We start from the raw sequence: 21,571 nt of genomic DNA on the forward strand, positions 1-21,571 counted from the left end.
ATGTCAGAGAGACAAACAGCTCTGTGTTTACAAAGATTTAACTGTTCTGTTGATGCATGATTTGTCACAGGACCCTGCAAAAATGTATTTAGAAGGGTTTTGCCCCTGTGGTTCCTGGCAGGGCTACTCTCTGCGACACACACACCACACACACCACACACACCACTTTTAGGAGATGATTTGTTCAAACCAGGGGTAGCCAACCTAGTGCTCTCCAGATGTTTTTGAATACAATTTAGCCCTCAGCCAGACTGGCCAATGATCAGGGACGATGGAGGGCACCTTATTGGCCACCCCTGGTCTATGCAGAAACACCTCTGAGATAGGTGCTTAGCAAAACACATTACATGAAGCCATGATATGCATATTTATCTCAGACTCTTGGATGCTACTCTTCAAAAGCTTTCCTAAGGTAACCTACACTAGAAACACACTAAATATGTGTGTGCTTGTGTTTCTCTCTGTAATACAATTTATCATAATAAAAGCAGATAATCAAAAGAACAATGGAGTTTAGAAGTAGTAGTTGGTGCAAACATCATAAAAAACAACAGTCAGATATTAAAATCCACAATTTAAATACCCGATAAAATAATATAAACTACTATTCACTGTTTAAAAGGAAACAAAGAGAACATCAGCCAAATCTGTGTACCATAAAAGAGTGATTTTCTGCAAGGTCTTAAGTATGGTTGACCAGAAATAATGGGATGGATCAGGAGAATACATTAGACTTGAATACATTAGAGCCAGAATATCTGTTTATTGTGTAGGTGTGAGGAGCCTGGACTTCCAGATGTTTCTGGACTCCAATTCCCATCAACCCCAGCCAGAAATGGTCAGGGATGATGGGAGTCCAGCAACTTCAGTTTGGCCGCCCACAATCTAGTCCCATTGAAATCAATAGAAATTAGGTTAGTATTGCTTTGAGAAATCTGACTCCTATAAGTTTATAATTGAACTTGCCCAGGCCACACATCCCCGATCAATTCTTGGGCAGGACTTCTTTTTTTAAAACACCCTTCTGAATTCTGAACATACCAATGCAGCTATTTAAATTCTGACTTGAAGTTACATGCCAAATATATACAGATGCAATCATCACACATTCTCATGGAAGTAAATTGCTTTAAATATGGTTTTATGTTTTATTTTGTAAACAACTTTGAGGTATTTTCTTTTTCAATCAAGTGGTATATGAATTTCATGAAATAATGAACAAATAACTGCTGCTCCAAAATTCCATCCACATGCTTGGGCTGCAGAGGTTAGGAGGTATGCCCTGCTCTGATGGGAGTAGGCTTGTGTGCAAATGGGGAAACAGAGGGAGTTGTTTGGGAACGTTGACAAAAGGATTGCAACATGTCTGCAGTTTCTTGCTCCACAATGCATTGCTCTGAGGAAAGATTCTGTGCATTCATGTAGGGTGGGGCAAATGTGTTCTGTGTTTGATAGTGTTAAACTTGTGCATCAAAGAACTTTATTTTCTTCTTTACTTAATCAGAATGTCATTTGTTTGTGGATGAATTGATGTTGATATGTTCCACAACGTAACTAAGATTCTTCACATTTTTTGCTCTTTCTTTCCCCATTAAACGTTCAGCAAATTTGTTTTAAAATGCTTGTTTTTTGCTATAGTAAGGTAAAGGTAAAGGTACACCTGCCCGTACGGGCCAGTCTTGACAGGCTCTGGGGTTGGTGCACCCATCTCACTCAAGAGGCCGGGGGCCAGCGCTGTCCGGAGACACTTCCGGGTCACGTGGCCAGCGTGACAAAGCACACGGAAACGCCGTTTACCTTCCCACCAGTAAGCGGTCCCTATTTATCTACTTGCACCCGGGGTTGCTTTCGAACTGCTAGGTTGGCAGGCGCTGGGACCGAGCAGCGGGAGCGCACCCCGCTGCAGGGATTCGAACCGCCGACCTTTCGATCGGCAAGCCCTAGGCGCTGAGGCTTTTACCCACAGCGCCACCCGCGTCCCTTTTTGCTATAGTACTGGTGCTTAATTAAGAGTGTGACAAGAAAAAAGAAAAAAATCTGTAACCACAAGTCTTCTTTGTCTAACTTGGTCACATGCTGGATGGGTGCATGTTTGAGTTATGAGGAGCATATTTGCTTGCAAACTTTGTCCTTAACTTTTGAATGGCAATGGATAGCCTGAGTTCATGGGGGGAGGTGAGGGTATGTCGTGGTATACATGAATAGCAAAGTTCTTATTAAAGGGACACGGGTGGCGCTGTAGGTAAAACCTCAGAGCCTAGGACTTGCCGATTGTCAGGTCGGTGGTTCGAATCCCCGCGGCGGGGTGCGCTCCCGTTGCTCAGTCCCAGCGCCTGCCAACCTAGCAGTTCGAAAGCACCCCCGGGTGCAAGTAGATAAATAGGGACCGCTTACTAGTGGGAAGGTAAACGGCGTTTCCGTGTGCTGCGCTGGCTCACCAGATGCAGCTTGTCACGCTGGCCACGTGACCCGGAAGTGTCTTCTACTTCCTGTGTAGAATTTGCCACATTGATGGAGGAGCAAGGCCACACTTTTAGCCTCCTCCATGACATGACTATCCCCTTCTGCAATAAAAGCTTGCTATTTGTAGTTATCAGCAGCTTAAACTTCCATGTGCAAGGATCTGCACATGAATATTCCCCCCAATCAGGGCAACCAGTTGTGCAGGTCTCCCAGTCATGTGGGAGTCATGAGCAGGTATTCACACATCACAGAGAAAGCTCAACCACACACTGCACATGGTTCTTGCAGTACTGATGTAAAGGCAAGGCTAAAAGCATGGTCCTGCTTCTCCTTCAACACAGCAAAGCCCTACACATGAGTAAAGTTTGAATAGAGCACATGTGATATTATATATCTGAGTGAGACTCAGGTATAGCCTTTGGTCCAAATGTATCTGTCTACTACTGCCAGTCCTTCATTGCCAACTAGAGATGTAAGAAGGCAGTAATTTTCGTTCCGACCTGTATTCATCACAGTCTGTGTTTCCATCTCACTGCGGTTCAGTTACTCATTTACTCATTTACTCATCTCACAGTCACTATTTCATGTAACTATGTAACTCATGTAACTTATATCACATGAAATGAAAGGATACTGTACATCAAAACAATTTTTAAAAGGTTACACATTACACATCATTTGAGGACTTAAAGACAACTATGGATGCCAATTTTATTTGATTGATTTCCATTCCCTGACCACAGATGGATCATAAATGGCAATTTGAGATTTTCTTCCGCTGAACTACAGTGGTACCTCATGTTGCGAACCACCCCCCTTACAAATTCTTTGGGTTACGCACTCCGCTAACTTGGAAGTAGATGCCCCTTGTTGTGAACTTTCCCCCAGGATGTGAGTGGAAATCACACTTCAGCGGCGTGGCAGTAGCGGGAGGCGCCATTAGCGGAAGCATACCTCATGTTACGAGTGGTTTCTGGTTACAAATGGACCTCCGGAATGGATTAAGTTCATAACCAGAGGTACCACTATATAGGTACTAACCATAGTTTGTAGTTTCAGAAATAATAAACTGAAGTTAGTTCATTATTGGGTCCCCTCATAACTGCAATAAATCCCAACGTTTTTAATTTAATTTCAAGTCAAACTTCAGCATTGTGTCCAAATGAGGCCATTGATATATTCTATGTTTTTATTGATCAGTAATATATATACTGATCAGATACTTTTAGAAAAGCAGATACAAATTGAGCCGATAATAACAATGATGCTGACAAAAGTTAGAACTCTAGCAGAGGAAAAATCCTTGTTATGTGAACTTAGTTGTCAAGCAAATGTTGAAGAGGAAAAAACTTTACTTAAGCTCTTTATGAAGGAGGACCTACAACATTCTTGATCTCTTCCAATATCTTTTCATGAACATTTGCTACATTTTGCTTTGCTGCAGTGAGCAACTTTTCAATCTCCTCCTTTGAATAGCTCATCTTGAATGTAGAAAACTGTTCTCTGTATTTATGAATTTTATCTGAAAATGAGAGTTGCTGTGTATTAATGAATTATAAGGAATTGAAAATACATTCCATTAACTGTAGGGAAAAATTACAACACTGAGCATGACTCATCCGTCCTACTGAAAAAGAGGATGAAAGACTTCTTTTTCCAGTGATCCTAGGAAGTGTTCATATTCTAATTCTGAATTTGCTCCCCATCATCACTAATAAAAATTGGAGTTTTGCTGAGCCAAATAAAATTAAATCTGCTTGGTGGGTCAAAGAGTTGTATGAATCTGGAGAAAGGAAGATGGTATGGGAAATTCAAATGTTGGAACTGTAAAAACCTTGCTAGCAAAAGGAAGTAAGAACTACAGGGAGATTGGTTCAGTTTAAGCATAAGGAAGGAATTCAGCACTAGAAGTAAAATGATGTATCAAATTATTTTGTCTTGGTAATTTTTTAACTCCACTATCTGATCAACTGCACACTTACCAAATGGATCTCATCCACACATTACCTGAAGAGTTGACTTTGTTGAACAGTGGACAGTGCATGACAGTTGGGACACATTCTGCATCTCCTCTGAAAATATAGCAATCCTTCAAATCATCCGTGTCCTGCAGCTCTTTCTCATCTATCTTGGGAAATGGGATTCCATGTTCCTCACAGTATTTAATGGCTTTCTTAATGGTCTGAACCGAAGGAGGAAGTCTGTAGTTAATTGCCATATCCACTTGGGTAAATAGCAGCTGACTGAAAAGAATACTCATAGCTACTTCCTGGATAGCAATAGGGACCCTTCAGACATTACCATCATGACATGGGAAGTGATACAGTTAGACTCCCTCCTAAGCTGCTTTAGGAAGTCCCAGGGCACTTTTACCCCACCCATCTGGCTGGGTTTCCACAGCCACTCTGGGTGGCTTCCAGCACATATAAAAATGTAATGAAATTTCAAACATTAAAAACATCCCTGTACAGGGCTGCCTTCAGATGTCTTCTAAAATTGTGCAGTTCTATATCTCCTTGAAGGGTCATGGGTGGTGCTGTGGGTTAAACCATAGAGCCTAGGACTTGCTGATCAGAAGGTCGGTGGTTCAAATCCCCGCAACGGGGTGAGCTTCCGTTGCTTGGTCCCTGCTCCTGCCAACCTAGCAGTTCAAAAGCATGTCAAAGTGCAAGTAGATAAATAGGTACCACTCCGGCAGGAAGGTAAACGGCATTTCCGTGCGCTGCTCTGGTTCGCCAGAAGTGGCTTAGTCATACTGGCCACATGACCTGGAAGCTGTACACCGGCTCCCTCATCCAATAAAGCGAGATGAGCGCCGCAACCCCAGAGTCAGTCACGACTAGACCTAATGGTCAGGGGTCCCTTTACCTTTACCTATATCTCATTGACATCTGATGGGAGGGCACTTCTGATATCACAGAGTGGCGTGAAAAGGAGTAATGCCATGGTAGATACTGGTAAGGAATCTTCAGAAGGGAGTTTTAGATAACAACATATTAGAATCAAAGAATTGAAGAGATGGAAGAGATCCCCAATGGTTATGAGGTCTAAGCTCCTGCAATACAGGCACAGCAGCTAAAGAACCCCTGACAGACAGCCATCCAACCTCTGTTTAAAAGCTTCCAATGAAGGGGAGTCCATCTTCTGAAGTAGTCCATTCTACTGTGGAATGGCTCTTACCATGATAAAGTTATGCCTAATGTTTTGTTGGAATCTTTTTCATGTAATTTGAATCCAATAGTTCAAGTCCTACCTCTGGAGCAGTAGCATACAAGCTTCCTCCATCTTCCATGTAACAGCCCTTCAGATATTTGAAGATGACTACCAGCATCCCACTCTCCTATCTAAATTTATTTTATTTAAACCTAAAACATGGATACCAAAGCTTATGTAATATTTTTTAATGAATCCTAACAGAATTATCCTTTGACCAGAATTTTAGCCATGTTTGATTGCCCCTGTAAATTAAATGAATTTACCAGAAAAGGATCTCCGGCACTGAAGTCAAAGGATAGGATCAACTTCACTTTCCTCTCAGACTGAAGTACGGATGGGTAAGCAGCATTTATCGCCAGGCCAGCATCAATCAGAGAGACAACCTGTTTGCTTGTCAAGTCAGGACATTCAACATCCGCTAGACATATGAAGTGAAACAGAGCATCGATACAAAGCTTTTGGAATCAATATCAACCTGCTGCCTAGGTAGTTATTAAGTTACTACTACTACTACTGCTTATATATGGGCAAATCTGTCAATTTCAGTCCCTCATCCCACCCCAGTCTTCAGTTTGTCATATTTCTGCATCAGAAATGTCTACAGGCTGATGAAAGGTGTAAGTGGATTGAGCCCATGTAAAGGATTTGAGAGCTGAGCCAAGTGCACAAGTCCTACTAACCTGCCATCGGCATCCCAAATCAAGACCACTCATCTATAGTAAAGGTACCTCCTACGCAGATGCAATGAGTGGGCAACTTCTCAAACCATAACCCTTTGCCTGCGGTTTCCTTGAAGGCCATGAGCAATGTGTGCAATGAGCTCTTTTTATCTATGATACAGATATCACACTCTGCATCATAACCAGGTTATTCCATGACATTCATGAAGCTATGGGCTCACAACTCTGGGAATTCAGGCAAAAAGTGGTAGGTGTGAATAAGTGGCTGGTGGGCTGTACTACATGTAAGTGTCAAGGCCTTGGCTGGTTCAGATAATTATAGTTAAGTACCTAGTTACTGATCCTATAATAGGAAGGAAGGAAGGAAGGAAGGAAGGAAGGAAGGAAGGAAGGAAGGAATATTATCAGGAAATGCTCCAGGAAGCAGCTATATGTTACCACAAGCTGTATCTTCCTGGGTAGCCATATTTGGGTGGGGGGAGAGAGAGATTTTGCTGCAGCCCAAGAACATGATATTCAGAACAGTGGTATCCATATATATATAAATAAAATAATAATATCAATGCAACATATGCTTACAGCAGTGGTACAGGAAGTTATTAGTGCTTCCCCATGTCCAGTTCAAAAGGCATAAATACGTCTTTCTCACCACATCATGTAAAACACGGAGGGAATCACTGGCAAAACCTAAAAGGGAATAATATTCAGAGTCAGGAATGGGAAAAAAATAATTTCACCATTTTTTTAATTTGGAAAGGCAGTATCCAAATAAAATGACTGACTGGTTGACTGAACATGGAATGAATCTATCTTAAAACAGTCAAGTTGTCATCCCAGAGTCTGTCTGAGATTAGAGCTCCCCAGATCATTTGGTTCTATAGCAGGGATAGCCAACATAGTGCCCTCCAGATGTTATGGACCACAACTCCCATCATGCCCTGACCATTAGCCATCCTGGCTCAGGCTAACAACAACTGGAATCTAAAAACTTATGGAGGGCACCACGTTCAGTTCTCTCCATTGCAAATCTTTTCACTCATTACAACTCTTTAGTGGTAAAATGGATTTCCAAGGTCCAAAAAGTAGAAGATTTTTTTGAACCCCATGACATGCACTGTTATTGTGGATAAGTTTGAAAAGAAGAAAAAATGGGGAAGGAAGAGGTCTAACACTTGGGCATAAAAAGATGAAGAATAAAGAGAGACACTCCTCCAGATTACATTGTACTACCAAACTCAGATATCTTTGAGGAGACTTTCGGGAAGAACAGCTGCTCAAAGGCAACGTATGGTTGCTATTACACTTGCCTCCAAAATCCAGGTCCAGTGCTTGACAGAGTCTCATACAGTCTTTCTTTCTTGTTTCCGCATTAGCAGAAAACCAGGTCTTGCAGATCTCTCTAAGCAATTCATCGCTTCTGCTGGAACTGTGGTCTATTTTTGCAGACAAAATGACATGGAGTGTTAAAACAGGAAAAGAAAAATGAGCAATAGTTAAGGGTACATGAAAGACTTTTACTTCACCAAAGCTTTATCAGGCATAACAAATATAATATATTAAACAAACTCATCTTAATTTGCAGCAATATTTGGGATTTTTTCTGACGTTCACTTACTTTTCAAAATGTTGTGGAGGTGGTCAAAATGCTTATCTGCTGTCCTTCCATCTGATGTTTCACAGAGGTGAAGCTCTAGAATGGACTGATAACCCTCATAGAGTGTCTTAAGTTTCTGGTCATCTTGATCTTGGCAATAAAAGAGCATACAAAAGAGAATTGCAAATACTCAGGCCTGGCTTAAGACATATTGCTGCTCGAGGCAGAACAGCATATGCAACTCCACTCTACCTCCAAGTCTAGGTGCATAGTCTCTTAGTGGTCTCTTCCAACTCTAATATTCTATGATTCTAAGACTGACTAAATTATTTTGGCATCTGATTTAGATCTGGTTTAACAATGCCCACTGAAGCCTCTCTGCTGCCACCTGCTGGTAAAGTTACTCCTCCTCCACCTCCTCTCAACTTCTGTGTCTAGAACAGGCATCCCCAAACTTGGCCCTCCAGGTGTTTTGGGACTACAATTCCCATCATCCCTGACCACTGGTCCTGTTAGCTACTGATGACGGGAGTTGTAGTCCCAAAACACCTGGAGGGCCAAGTTTGGGGATGCCTGATCTAGAAGAAAACCACTCATTGATTGCACCCCAAAACAGACTTTAAGTAAGGCCTAAGGGCACAAACAACAAATAGTATAGCTAGACGTTGGGAGGAAGTGGGACATTCTAGACTAAAATCTATTTGTGTACTGCTTGATTCATGCTGTTAGCTGAAAACATACTATTGCTTCACATGGGGTGGTTGTGCATTGTGGAAAGGGTGCCACTCACACACCTTTTTCATGTTGTAAGCTACCTTGTGCATGGTTTATACTTTGGAAAAGTGGCATACAAATAAAATTATGTATGTATGTAAAGGTAAAGGGATCCCTGACCATTAGGTCCAGCCATGACTGACTCTGGGGCTGCGGCGCTCATCTCGCTTTACTGGCTGAGGGAGCCGGCGTACAGCTTCTGGGTCATGTGGCCAGCATGACTAAGCCACTTCTGGTGAACCAGAGCAGCACAGGGAAATGCTGTTTACCTTCCCGCCGGAACAGTACCTATTTATCTACTTGCACTTTGACGTACTTTCGAACTGCTAGGTTGGCAGGAGCAGGAACCGAGCAATGGGAGCGCACCCCACTGCGGGGTTTTGAACCACCGACCTTTTGATCAACAAGTCCTAGACTCTGTGGTTTAACCCACAGCACCACCCGCATCCCATGTATGTATGTAGAGCCCATCAAAATTAGTGTGATTTACTTATGAGCAGACATGTATAGGACTGTACCATAAAGCAGAAGAATACTCATACAATACAAAATACTTCTATAGAATCATAGAATTGTAGAGTTGGAAGGGACCCCAAGGGCCATATCATTCAACCTATATATGGTAGTCCATGCAGGAATCGCAGCTAAAGCATCCATGGCAGATGGCCATTCAATCTCTGCTTAATACCTCCAATGAAGGAGAGTCCACCACTTCCTGAGGGAGTCCATTTGAACATCAAACAGCTTTTACCATCAGAAAGTTCTTCCTGATGTTTAGTCAGGAATATATTTCTTGAACATTAGACCTTTTCTGATCCCATGGTTAGGTGGAGGGGCATGGGAAATGCTTCACAGTTGTGCCAGCAATACTTCACCAAGTTTGGAGGCTGATGATGGCAATAACTGAATTCAACCTGAGAAATATTGAACTCAGCCTGTTGAAACCCTTAGGCACATATTCTAGTGATCAACATGGTACCCTCCAGATATTATTGTGCTACAACTCGCATCATCCCTTGTCACTGGCCGTGCTATCTGGGGCTGGTGGGAATTGAAGGCCTAATAACATCAAAACAGCCACAGGTTTCCCATCACTTTGGTAGGGTATTTCAACAATTTATTTCAGGTGGGCAAAACTGATCTTGCCCTTTCTGCCTGTTTTTCCTCCCCAAAAAATGCCCTGGGGGCACCACAAGCTTTGCCATTCTTTTGTTTCATCCGTGATGGAATAGACACTAATGTAGTGAATTGAATTTATTATTTCGGTCACAGACCAGTTCCAGCCCACATACAATATCAAGGAAGATATAAAACACGATAGGAATACATTTGAATTTGCAATTAGGTATAACAGGAACACTACAGATATAGCAACAGTTAAAAAATATAGAAATTAAAACTTAGTCGCTAACATATAACCTAAAATTATCATTTAAGGCCTTAATCATTGTGATAGCACAGCTTGTTCCCTAAGTTTAATGGCAAATGCACAGAATTTGGCTATACTAATAATGATCTCAGGATCCTTGTCCTCTGTCAGGGAATTTAGACATCACTAATGTAGTACTCGTAAAGGTAAAGGACATCTGGACAGTTAAAGCCAGTCAAAGGCAACTATGGGATTGCAGCACTCATCTCACTTTTAGGCCAAGGGAGCCAACATTTGTCCACAGACAGCTTTCCAGGTCATGTGGCCAGCATGACTAGACTGCTTCTGGTGCAACAGAACACCGTGACATAATCCAGAGCACACGGAAAGGCTGCTTACCTTCCTGCAGTACCTATTTATCTACCTGCACTGGCATGCTTTTGAACTGGGAGCTGGAGCTAGGACAGAGAAATGGGAGCTCACCCCGTCATGAGAATTAGAACCACCGACCTTCGGATCAGCAAACCCAAGAGGCTCAGTGGTTTAGACCACAGTGCCACCCGCGTCCTTACCTTTACCTTAGTACTTGTGCACCCTGTAACACTCTCTGCATATGGGTGGATAGCAACACAGTCTTACGCAAGCACACACATGAGAAAAGCACAAACAAAAACCAGGAAAATTGCAACACTATGAGTTATAGACATTAACACACACAACTGAACTTGAAATCAAATCCAATTAGAAGGGAGACCAGGATATTAATGTTGGTTGCAACATCTTACCTAAGTTTGTTGAAGCTGAGGAAGAGTCTCCTGATCTCTTTTGTTTTAGATAATTCAGCAAAGAATCTTGAAAAAGAAATGTGCATGTTCACACACAATGAGAAGAGTCAAAGGGTCTTCTGATCCAGCATCCTGTTCTCACATCGGCCAACTAACCTAATGTCTAAATGTTGGCTTGGGATATCTGCTTGCAAGAGCACACTCCCCGCTCATGGTTCTCAACAACTGGTATACAGAGCCAAACTGCCTCTGAACAGTATGAAAAACCATCTTTCCCAAATGCAACAAGTAGTAAAATAGCTGGCAATATTCAGGTTGCAAAAAGGGAGGGGACAACCAATACATTGTTCAGACTTCGAATTTTTGATTTTCATTTTTACAAAATATGGTGTCTCCTTTCAACAATACCATAATCACTTGTCAGCCTTTGTTCACCTAGAGACTTTGTTTGTCCTAGAGACAAGATACAGGTTTAAAGATACTGCATTCACCAGTTCTAATACTAAGTGAAGCTTTGAATCACTGCAAAGGGCTAGTGTCCCCTTCTTCTTCTTTGGCCAAAGTGAACGAAATATGCAGGCACCAGCTCACCTCCAGAGTGAATTAAACCTGCAAAATTGTATGCAGATGCACCCACAGGTTTTCATGCAGGAAACCTTCCAAAAAACCCAAACCTCAATCCACTTTATAATTCAGAGTGCACACAGAGCCCATGCACACCCCATACAGTATTTAAAAAAGAAGATAAAAGAGCAATACCTATTATAGTCCTATAGAGTTCTTGTTCACTTCCAAGGGCACTTCCCCATAAACCTAAAAATAAGAAAGCTGTCGCATTAACAATCATATGCTTCACCTGGTGGCAGTAAAAGTAACGACAAAGTTAATATTTTATTTTTTTATGACATAATATCAGCACAGAAAGGGAAGGTTATGAATGTAATCACAGACAAAGAGCCCATTTTTGTATGGGTTGTTAGCACCAGGGCTTTCTGCTGTAACCCATCCTCACTAGGGATAGACAAATCTGCTAAATTTGTTTTCTCAAAATTTCCCATTTTTCCAATGTTAAGCTCGGTTTGCCCATTTTTGCAGTTGCTGTTGTTGTTGCTGCTGCTGCTGTTGTTGCATTTTTAAATTTACAGATATACATCATCTTTTCTTCTTCATTTATGTGCATTTACTCTTCTAAACTTGTTCATTTCCATAATACAATATTTGACTTCCCCCTACCTCTTTACAGCTTCATCATCTCTCTTTATTTCATTTTCCTTTGTACTGTGTTCTAGTATTCTTTCAACCTTCTCTTTATGTAGGATATCTTATCCAGCTATCTATTTATTTCGTGAAATTTAATCTAGGCACATCCGAGTTTTAATTTGGGAACCATGTTTACACAGTTAATTTTTAAAACAATCCCATTCTTTTTCTAAACCTTACATTTGAGTGATTTCTTATTGCTTCTGTCATTTTGGCTAGATCTACATATTTACACAATTTCATTTGCCACTCTTCCTTAGTTGGTATTGAATCCCCTTTCCAATATTTGGCAATTAACACTCTACCAGCTGTTGTTGCATATAGAAATACTCTTTTGCTTTCTTTTGGGATGTTTATTGTCATAATGCCCAATAAGAAGGCTTCTGGTCTCTTAATAAATGTTTATTTTTATTTTTTTTAAAAAAGGGGGTTTGCAAGAATATTTGTATGCATTCTCATGCACATTTGTCCTACCATACCCAATTTTTAAACACAATTTTGTCTACTAAGCATATGCTTGTGTTCACATTTCATTAGTGCATGTACTTTTGTATGCATTGTTTAGTTGGGGAACTGTGTCACAAAAATTGGAAAGGGGCCAATTCCAAAGGAGAGGTGTTTTGTTTCATGAGGTACAAATTTGTTAGGTTCACATTAGCAGGAGAACTGAACAGATTTGTTATGTACTGAGCTTGGATCCTAGAACAATAGGCAAGTAGGATCCTAGAAGGCAGCATCTTGATTGGTCTGCAGGAGCCACCCAATCCGGCTCCAGGAGGAAGTGAATCAGCAACCTGATTGGCCTGCAGCAGCCCAATCAGGCTTCAGGAGGGGAGTTGGATCAGCCAATCACACAGAACCCATTGTGTAAATAATGTCTATATAGGCAGAGATTTTTGGGAAGACTCAGTCCCTGTTTGACATGAGCTGAAATAAAGAGCATGAAATCAACACTAGACTCCAAATATATTTCAAGATTCATACTCCATCTGTAGTTCTCACACACATCTGACGAAGGAGTGGCTGGTACATAGCTTATTTGTTTGATCTAGACATTCAGGAGCCTCCTCTACATTCCTATTCATTGGCCACAAGAACACAGAATCTGTTACTTTCCTTGGACTTTGGCATTCAGGGAATGGCATGCTCTTAAGATGCTGAGGGAGGTCGGGTACCTTGCAAATAGCAGATATCTCTTTTCTTCTTTTCTTCAGTCAGTTGCCCATTTTCAAATATGCTCCCAAAGTGCTTCATATCTACATATGCTCCCAGGCCAGGAACCCCAGCTTCGTGTGGGGTGAATTCAAACCAGGTGCCTGGAAAACAAACAAAAGATTGGAGGGAAAGATATGAGAAGGGCTGGATGCCCAGGGGAAATATGAGCGAACCTGCCACCAACATCTCCCTTACAGCAACAAGAGAAACATCTGTTGGGATTTTGAAAGAAGTTGAAACAAATTTCAGTAAGATTAGTAACTTCCCTCAGGGTGGTGAGTAAAGACTTCTCACATCTAAATAGTGAAATAGGAAGAGATGTGCTACTTTAACATTTACATCATGAAGAGGCAGAATGACAGCTTACAGCATAATTCCAACCATATCTACTCAGAAGTAAAACCTGTTGAAATCAGTGAACATTCCTTGCTCCTGGGGAATCCGAGTGAGGGTTTCAGCATTAGCCATTTTAACACTCAGCAATTAAGTAAAACTGTTTTCTGTCCTGATACATCTGGCTACAGTGGTACCTCGGGTTACATACGCTTCAGGTTACAGACTCTGCTAATCCAGAAATAGTGCTTCAGGTTAAGAACTTTGCTTCAGGATAAGAACAGAAATCATGCTCCGGTGGCGCGGCAGCAGCAGGAAGACCCATTAGCTAAAGTGGTGCTTCAGGTTAAGAACAGACCTCCGGAACGAATTAAGTACTTAACCCAAGATACCACTGTATTTGCAGATCCAATATTTGGGTGTTGAGTAGATAAAAAGGTAAAGGTAAAGGTACCCCTGCCCATATAGGCCAGTCGTGTCCGACTCTAGGGTTGCATGCTCATCTTGCTCTAGAGGCTGTGAGCCGGCACCGTCCAAAGACACTTCCGGGTCACGTGGCCAGCGTGACAAAGCTGCTCCGGTGAGCCTGCACCAGCGCAGCACACGGAAACGCCGTTTACCTTCCCGCTATAAAGCGGTCCCTATTTATCTACTTGCACTTAAGAGTGCTTTCGAACTGCTAGGTGGGCAGGAGCTGGGACTGAAAGACTGGAGCTCACCCCGCCACGGGGATTCGAACTACCAACCATACGATCAGCAAGTCCTAGGCACTGAGGTTTTACCCACAGCGCCACCCGCGCCCCCTGTTGAGTAGATAGTAATGGCCTTATCTGCACTATACATTTAAAGCAGTATCATACCACTTTTAAAAGTCATGGCTTCCCCCAAGAATCATGGGAACTATAGATTGTCAATGGTGCTGAGATTTAAGAGACCTCCATTCTCTTCACAGAGCTACAATTCTCAGAGTGGTTTAATATTCAGTCCCTCTTCCCAGAAAACTCTGGGGATTTTAACACTGTGAGGGAAATATTCTTGTCTGCCCCAAACACTGGAAGTGGGCTGGATGTTAATTAAAATTAATTAATTAATTGCATGCCTGGATTCCATTCACCAGTTTTCTCTTCCTTTGCAAAACTTAGTTACAGAAACAGAGCTGAATGGGAGTTTGGAGGTCATCTTGTTCAAGCCCCTGCTCAATGCAGGGCGCGACTGCTATCACCTCCAACAAATGGCCACCTGCCTGTTTTGATGTTCTTAGACACAATATGTATGTCTGAATAGATATAATTACCTGCATGTTGTTGCTCATAGGTTTGCTTGTCCACAGCATTATAGATCGGGTAAGGATTTTTCCCATTCTCACAAGCTCCCCTGTGCACAGGTAGTTCAGACTCATCAAGCTGAAATGGAGGCATTTGGTTAAATTAAATTAATTTGATACCTAAATGGCTTCCAAACTACTCTTGGCCCTCCTTAAAGGTAGCTTCAACCCTGGTCTTCCAAGAATGCTATGTATAACACAGCCTCAAAGCACTTCTACCCACATGGGTGAAATAATATACTAATACTACTAATAATAACATATACACATATCCCTTCAGTCCTTCCTAGGCACCTGGTCTTTCTACAGGCCACACCCCTCAACAGCCCCGCCCAAGTGCTTTTGCCATACTGGGATGTGACCCTGAACTGTAATGGAGCCTCTCATATCTGTTGCTTCACCTAGTTTTGGCTTTGGTCTTGCCCAGGGCCTTCTTACCCATAGGCACTAGGGGTGTAGGGCACCCAGGCACCAGGCTCTCAGGGGCGCCAGGCCGAGAGTCTGGGGCCCGAGAGTTGAGTCCGGGGAAGAGCCCACCCATCAGTTGGAATGCCACAGGGGGTTCTTCTGCTGCGGGCGGCTCTGCACCGCAAGTTCGGGGGCGACAGAGCCAGCAAGATGCTGAGGCAACCGACCGGCTCTGCCCTCCTGCACACCTGGGACTAGGGACCTGGGGGCGCCGGGCGGATCTTTGCATATGCTTAAGACAGCCCTGGTCCTGCCCATCTTTGGTATGTGGCGATGGAAATGTGATTTCCCACCCTTGTAGAAGAACACGTGTGTGTGTGTGTGTGTGTGTGTGTGTGTGTGTGTGTGTGTGTGTTACAGTTCTCCACTCACCTCGTTTAGCAGTTTATGCACAAGGAAATAGGACCAGAAATCAGTCAAAGAGTAACATTCATCTTCCGCAGCCCCAATCACAGCTTTCATTGCCTTCTGAAATTCCCACTGGCCTTTGACAAGGGTGTCACACTGACTTTTTTCTAAGGCTTCTATTTTTTCTGCCCAGTCTTCATGTTTGTAGAGAGCTGAAATGCACCTTTTAATGAAGCAGAACATTTACATTGGAAAACATGCGAAGGATTTCTGTGCTAGTCATTTGGAGTGTATTCAGGGCCGGATTCAGGTTTGATGAGGAGCTAAGCTACTGAAGGTAATGGGGCCCTTTATATGTCCAGCTGTCCTTTGTCAACAACAAATTGTCACTGTTTTTTGTGTTGAATTTATGCTATATGGTAATTTATGGACCTAATAGGTATCTAAAGCCATTTGCACAAACCAAAATATGTATTTTATCAAAGTAATTGTAATTTTTTTCCTTTAATTTTTTTGGGACCCCCCAAGAGAGTGGGGCCCTAAGTTATAGCTTATTTAGCTTATACATAAATCCAGCACTGAATGTATTCATATGACTGGGCCATGAGAACGCTGATGTCACATGGTAAAACCAGCTTGTTGGCACATTATCTTCTGTCAGTGGCTGCCACTGCGTAAGATTTAATACATAAATTTTGACACAAGGATTCTGTTTTAGCTGCTTCATGTATCTATCCCATAGTAATTGCATTTATTCTCTATACAGTGGCACCTCTAGTTATGAATTGAATTCATTCTGGGGGTCCGTTCTTAACCTGAAACTGTTCTTAAATAGAGGCGTGCTTTCGCTAAAGGGGCCTCTTGCTGCCGTTGCACCGCTGGGACATCATTTCTGTTCTCATCCTGAGGTAAAGTTCTCAACTCAAGGTAACTCTTCCAGGTTAGTGGAGTTTGTAACCTGAAGTGTTTGTAACCTGAGGGGTTTGTAACTCGAGGTACCACTGTATAGAATTATGTATCAATGTGTGGTTTAATTCTTGTACCCCTGCGTTTTGTAACAGTCTCTCTTTCTGTCTTTCTACATAGTGTAAACTACTGAATCACTGTATCTCTTGCTTATCTATCCCTGAATGATTGTGTAGCTCAAGGGCACAGATGGTCAGGAAGTTTAAGTTAGTATCTCCTCGATCTTCCCTAAAACTTGGGAAGATATAAGAATGGTATGTTAATGACTTTTTGATGGACAGAAGAAGATAAAGTAAAGCAAGACAGTTTTAGCTCCCTGGCCTCTCCTTTCATGTATGCATCCTATGAGCTAATGATTTATTGCCTTCTGGGTAGTTCTCCTAACTGATGATTCTGGTTTGAAAGCTGTCCTATTTCAATAGCTTATTTCTCCATAAACTGGGTTCCTGCTGGATGCTAAACTTGTCTATCTCTCTTGGTTGTGCTTTTCTTTAAGGTGTTATTACCTGGGCACGAGCCATTTAGAGGTGGTTTAGAAGTAAAAAGGCTGAAATGCACCTTTTAATGAAATAGAACATTTATGTTGGAAAAATTGGAAGGATTTCAGATGTGACCCTCATTAGGAATTTATTTTTAAGGAATCTGTAGGACCGGGTAATGAGAACGCTGTTGTCATGTGGTAAAACCAGCTTGTTGGCACATTAGCTTCTGTCAGTCACTGTGTAAGGTTGACTTCTTCCTGCAACACTGGTATTGCCAAACCTCCCCAGGCCATCGCAGAACAGCATCTTGTTCTTACTCTGGCCATTCAGATGTCTACAGGAAGCCCATGTATAGGACATGTTGCAATAGCAACTCCCTACTCCACCCTGGATCCTCGGCAACTGTTATTCAGAGACTTTGGACCTCTGATACTGGAAATAGTGTTTAGCCATCATGAATAGAAGCTACTAATAAACTTATTCTCCATGAATCTGTTTAAAAGCCGCTCAGAGTGGTGGTAGCAACTGCACCTTGTGGCAGAGAATTCCATACTATGTGCAGTATTAAGAAGCACTTCCTGTTATCTATCCTGAATCTCCCCACATTGAATGATCCTGGATTCTAGCATTATGCAAAAGAGAGAGGAGAGAGAGAGAGAGAGAGAGAGAGAGAGAGAGAGAGAGAGAGGAATTCTTAAACCTTAAACAACCATATCATTTACCAAAAGCTACCAAAAAGCAGAGGGCCTTCTCGGTAGTGGTGCCCACCCTCTGGAACGCCTTCCCATCAGATGTCAAGGAAATACTATCTGACTTTTAGAAGACATCTGAAGGCAGCCCTATTTAGGGAAGTTTTTAATGTGTGATATTTTATCACTTTTTAATTCTGTTTGGAGCCGTCCGGAGTGGCTGAGGTATTATTATTATTATTATCTTATTATTATTATTATTATTATTATTATTATTATTATTATTATTATTATTATTGGAGTAGCTGGAGCTGTCGGGAGTTGTAGTTCAAAATAACTGCAGGGCACTGGGCTGTGAAAGGTGAGGCAAAGCATATTTATATATTTATAAATGTAACACTTACTTGCCAAGATGGCTTCTAACTTCATCTGAACTAGCTAGCAAGGCAAATAATTCTACCTTCTTAAGTCCTGAATTTGCTCTCCCCTCTACCACTCTGCACTTACCAGGTAGAACCTGACACCCCGCCCAAGTACATCACACAGTCCAAGAGGTTGTATTTCTTCAGCTCCGTTAGTGTCCCATAGAGAGCAATCATGGCCCGCACAGCTCCACCTGATCCCAGGACAGCAATATTTGGGATTTGGTTCTAATGGAAGGAATGCAGATATACTCAGTAGGTAGCCTCTGTAGGTTAGAATTCAAATTTATTTATTTACGGCTATTAGCCCATAAAATATGTACAAACCTAAAAGCACAGAAACATAAAAACCAATACATCTAACAACAGAAGGGGAACACCACGATGCAAGGGTGGGTCATTGAGCAGTGACAAATAACAGCTTGGGGCCCGGAAAGATCCAAGGGACGGTTCACAGAAAAAGGAGAACTGGAGACGAGATCCGTCATGCACTCTCATCATAACTGTCCGATTAGTTTTTGTTGTTGATGTTGTTTTTTGGTGTTTTTGTGTGTGAGATAACCACATTGAGGAATCTCGCCACCTGCAGAGTTACAGAAGGATCTGTATCCTGCAAAAGCAGTGCGGCATGTGACTCAACAGGCCTGCCAACCAAGCGCAGTAAAGCCGGACCCAGGAATTTAGTCCTGGCTATGCTATGTAAGGGACAGTTGAACATTATATGTGGAAGAGATTCAACTGTTTTCCCGTCACACTCGCATAGCGGAGACACAAAACCCTTGGAAAATCTGTGGCTCAGCAGGTTCGATGGAAAAACATTAAACCTTGCACGAATAAATGCAAGTCGGTGTGGTACAGATGAAAGGTATTGTAGGTTAGATATTGTTTGACATCAACTTTGATGTCTTTGAATTAAATACAGGGTGATTCATAATGAATTCCCGTATTTTTCACTCTATAACACGCACCTGACCATAACATGCACATAGTTTTTAGAGGAGGAAAATCCGTAGGCATGCCACCTGTAGGCATTTTCTCCATAACACGCACAAACATTTCCCCTTACTTTCTAGGAGGAAAAAAGTGAGTGTTATGGTGCAAAAAATACGGTATACAGTTTCCAGATGCTGTAAAACAGTAACAGGCGATGACACGGACCGCAACTGCGAACTGTGAGGTAGATGTACTCGTAAAGTTTGTGTTCTGCTACTGAGGGAAGTGACATAGGCGATAGTGCACGTGTCTTGAAGAAGAAGAAGAAGAAGAAGAAGAAGAAGAAGAAGAAGAAGAAGAAGAGTTTGGATTCGATATTCCACCTTCCACTCCCTTTAAGGAGTCTCAAAGTGGCTTAACATTCTCCTTTCCCTTCCTCCCCCACAACAAACACTCTGTGAGGTGAGTGGGGCTGAGAGACTTCAAAGAAGTGTGACTAGCCCAAGGTCACCCAGCAGCTGCACGTGGAGGAGCGGAGACGTGAACCCGGTTTCCCAGATTACGAGACTACCACTCTTAACCACTACACCACACTGGCTCATGCGACTAATCAGGCAAAATAGCTGTGTCTGCAGTGGAGAAGACGTGTTGTGTTCTTGAATTGAGCAGAACGGAATCCCAGAGGGATACGTAAGCGGAGGTACAACTGTATTTGGCAGGTAACAGTCAATGGCATTTAGTGTTTCCAATATCCAATGCTTTACATAAAATGTATTTACAGTTTAATACCAGATAGAGATTGCAAAAAGTCTGAAGCTGCAACCATATACAAACTTGTCTGAGAATAAGCCCCATTGAACCCCTTCCTTTGAGGCAGACGCACAAAACGAATTCCTACCTCATTATATGGAATCCCAAGCTTGCCAAGGCCTTTCTTCACCTCTTCCTTCCTGGCAGCTGTAGCTGCTTTTTCACCCTCTGAGAGTGCTTTAGAAATACGGACCTTAGCTTCTCCCTGCCAAAAAAATACAAAACAGATTCAACAGAACACTTACAGTCACATGCCAACACGTACAAAGCAGAGCACTTGATACTTACCATGTGTTGACTTTCAGCCAAGAAAGCTAGTATCTTAATTTGATGCAATGACATCTGTGGCTGTGTTCCCCAGCTCTGTATAGTGATATCCACACTGGGTTATTTCACACCACACTGTTCCTTATTTGGGAGGTGTGAGATGCTTCCATTCAAATATCTACTTTGCCATGTGGCAACAGTAGCAAATGAAGGTGCACACCAGCCCTTGGCTGAGTCTACTATAATATACCCGCTCAGTATTGCTGTATGCCCAGCTCTCATCACTCTTAGCCAGCATAGCCAATAGTCTGGGATAACAGGAGATATAGACCAATAACATGGGGGGGGGGGGCTACAGCTTCCCCAGCCCCTCCACACAATTTGAACAGAATTTCTGTAGAAATGTATAGAGGTGTCAACTGGTAGTTAGGGGTGACAAATGTGGGACTTTCTAAAGTTCCCTTTTTTTAACAGTAGGGAGAAAACATTTTCGGTGTTGGCAGTTGATGAGAAATATACTACATTTTTTTTCTATGTTTGCTTTAGCAGTCCAACTGATGAAGACAAAATTTCAATAAACAACATTGTTCTGGCAACCACTTATGCTAAGACCTAACAGACTATACAGTATATTTGTGATGGCTATTAACAAATAAAATGGACTCAGAGACAACAACTACCCACATCCCTGCTCATGGGCTATGCTGGCTGGGGTTGATGGGAGTTCAACAACATTTTGAGGGTACCATGATGGCTGTCACAGTGACAGGTGCACTGCTAATTCTCAGAGGTATAGCTTACCTTCCCAGTTGCATTACTTGCCATCTTCTCTTCCCTATTTCTTCAAGGTCGGTTCAGTTCTTTTACACTCAAATGACGGCGTGGCCGAAGGGCTTCCTCTAAATGTCAGGGTTTTAAATTTCTGGCAGGCACTGAGCCTGCGGTGTTCCTCTTTTCTTCACATTAAGCTGACTTCCTGCACGAGATTCAGCATTCCACAGTTCTACCCGGACTCTGCTACTGGCCAGTACTGAATGACTCAGGAGAGTGGGAGGGTATGTGTTTAGAAGTAATACGATCCCTTCAATATTTGCCTTACAGCTGCTGCTCCAGGCTTTCTATTTGCAAGGCTGACGGATTTAACTAATTGAAAGCATCAGCTGTTGCAGTTAT

General features: G+C 42.3%; 1 protein-coding gene across 1 annotated transcript; it reads right to left on the reverse strand.

Annotated features, from left to right (window-relative positions):
- Positions 1 to 1,124: 1,124 nt before the first annotated feature.
- On the reverse strand, positions 1,125 to 21,435 carry LOC310829571 (cytosolic phospholipase A2 gamma-like). Its single transcript, XM_083708208.1, has 16 exons — positions 21,200 to 21,435; positions 20,220 to 20,336; positions 18,474 to 18,616; positions 15,854 to 16,052; positions 14,984 to 15,092; positions 13,317 to 13,457; positions 11,641 to 11,694; positions 10,882 to 10,947; positions 7,975 to 8,103; positions 7,667 to 7,792; positions 6,939 to 7,046; positions 5,943 to 6,097; positions 4,471 to 4,645; positions 2,487 to 3,985; positions 1,989 to 2,236; positions 1,125 to 1,632 (listed from the first exon to the last, which is right to left on the reverse strand). Exons 1-14 carry the CDS (start codon positions 21,221 to 21,223, stop codon positions 3,828 to 3,830), a joined length of 1,704 nt encoding a protein of 567 aa, XP_083564334.1. The 5' UTR covers positions 21,224 to 21,435; the 3' UTR covers positions 1,125 to 1,632; positions 1,989 to 2,236; positions 2,487 to 3,827.
- Positions 21,436 to 21,571: the final 136 nt, after the last annotated feature.

The sequence above is a fragment of the Podarcis gaigeae genome (assembly GCF_964106915.1).
Source record: "Podarcis gaigeae genome assembly, chromosome: 13".
Classification (NCBI taxonomy): domain Eukaryota; kingdom Metazoa; phylum Chordata; class Lepidosauria; order Squamata; family Lacertidae; genus Podarcis; species Podarcis gaigeae.

Coding starts and splice junctions, on each gene's coding strand:
- LOC310829571 (XM_083708208.1), bottom strand. CDS start 21,223: ATGGCAAGTAATGCAACTGGGAAG. Junction 20,337..21,199: donor CAAGTAATGCAACTGGGAAG/GTAAGCTATACC, acceptor TTTTTTTGGCAG/GGAGAAGCTAAGGTCCGTAT. Junction 18,617..20,219: donor TTGGGATTCCATATAATGAG/GTAGGAATTCGT, acceptor TCCTTCCATTAG/AACCAAATCCCAAATATTGC.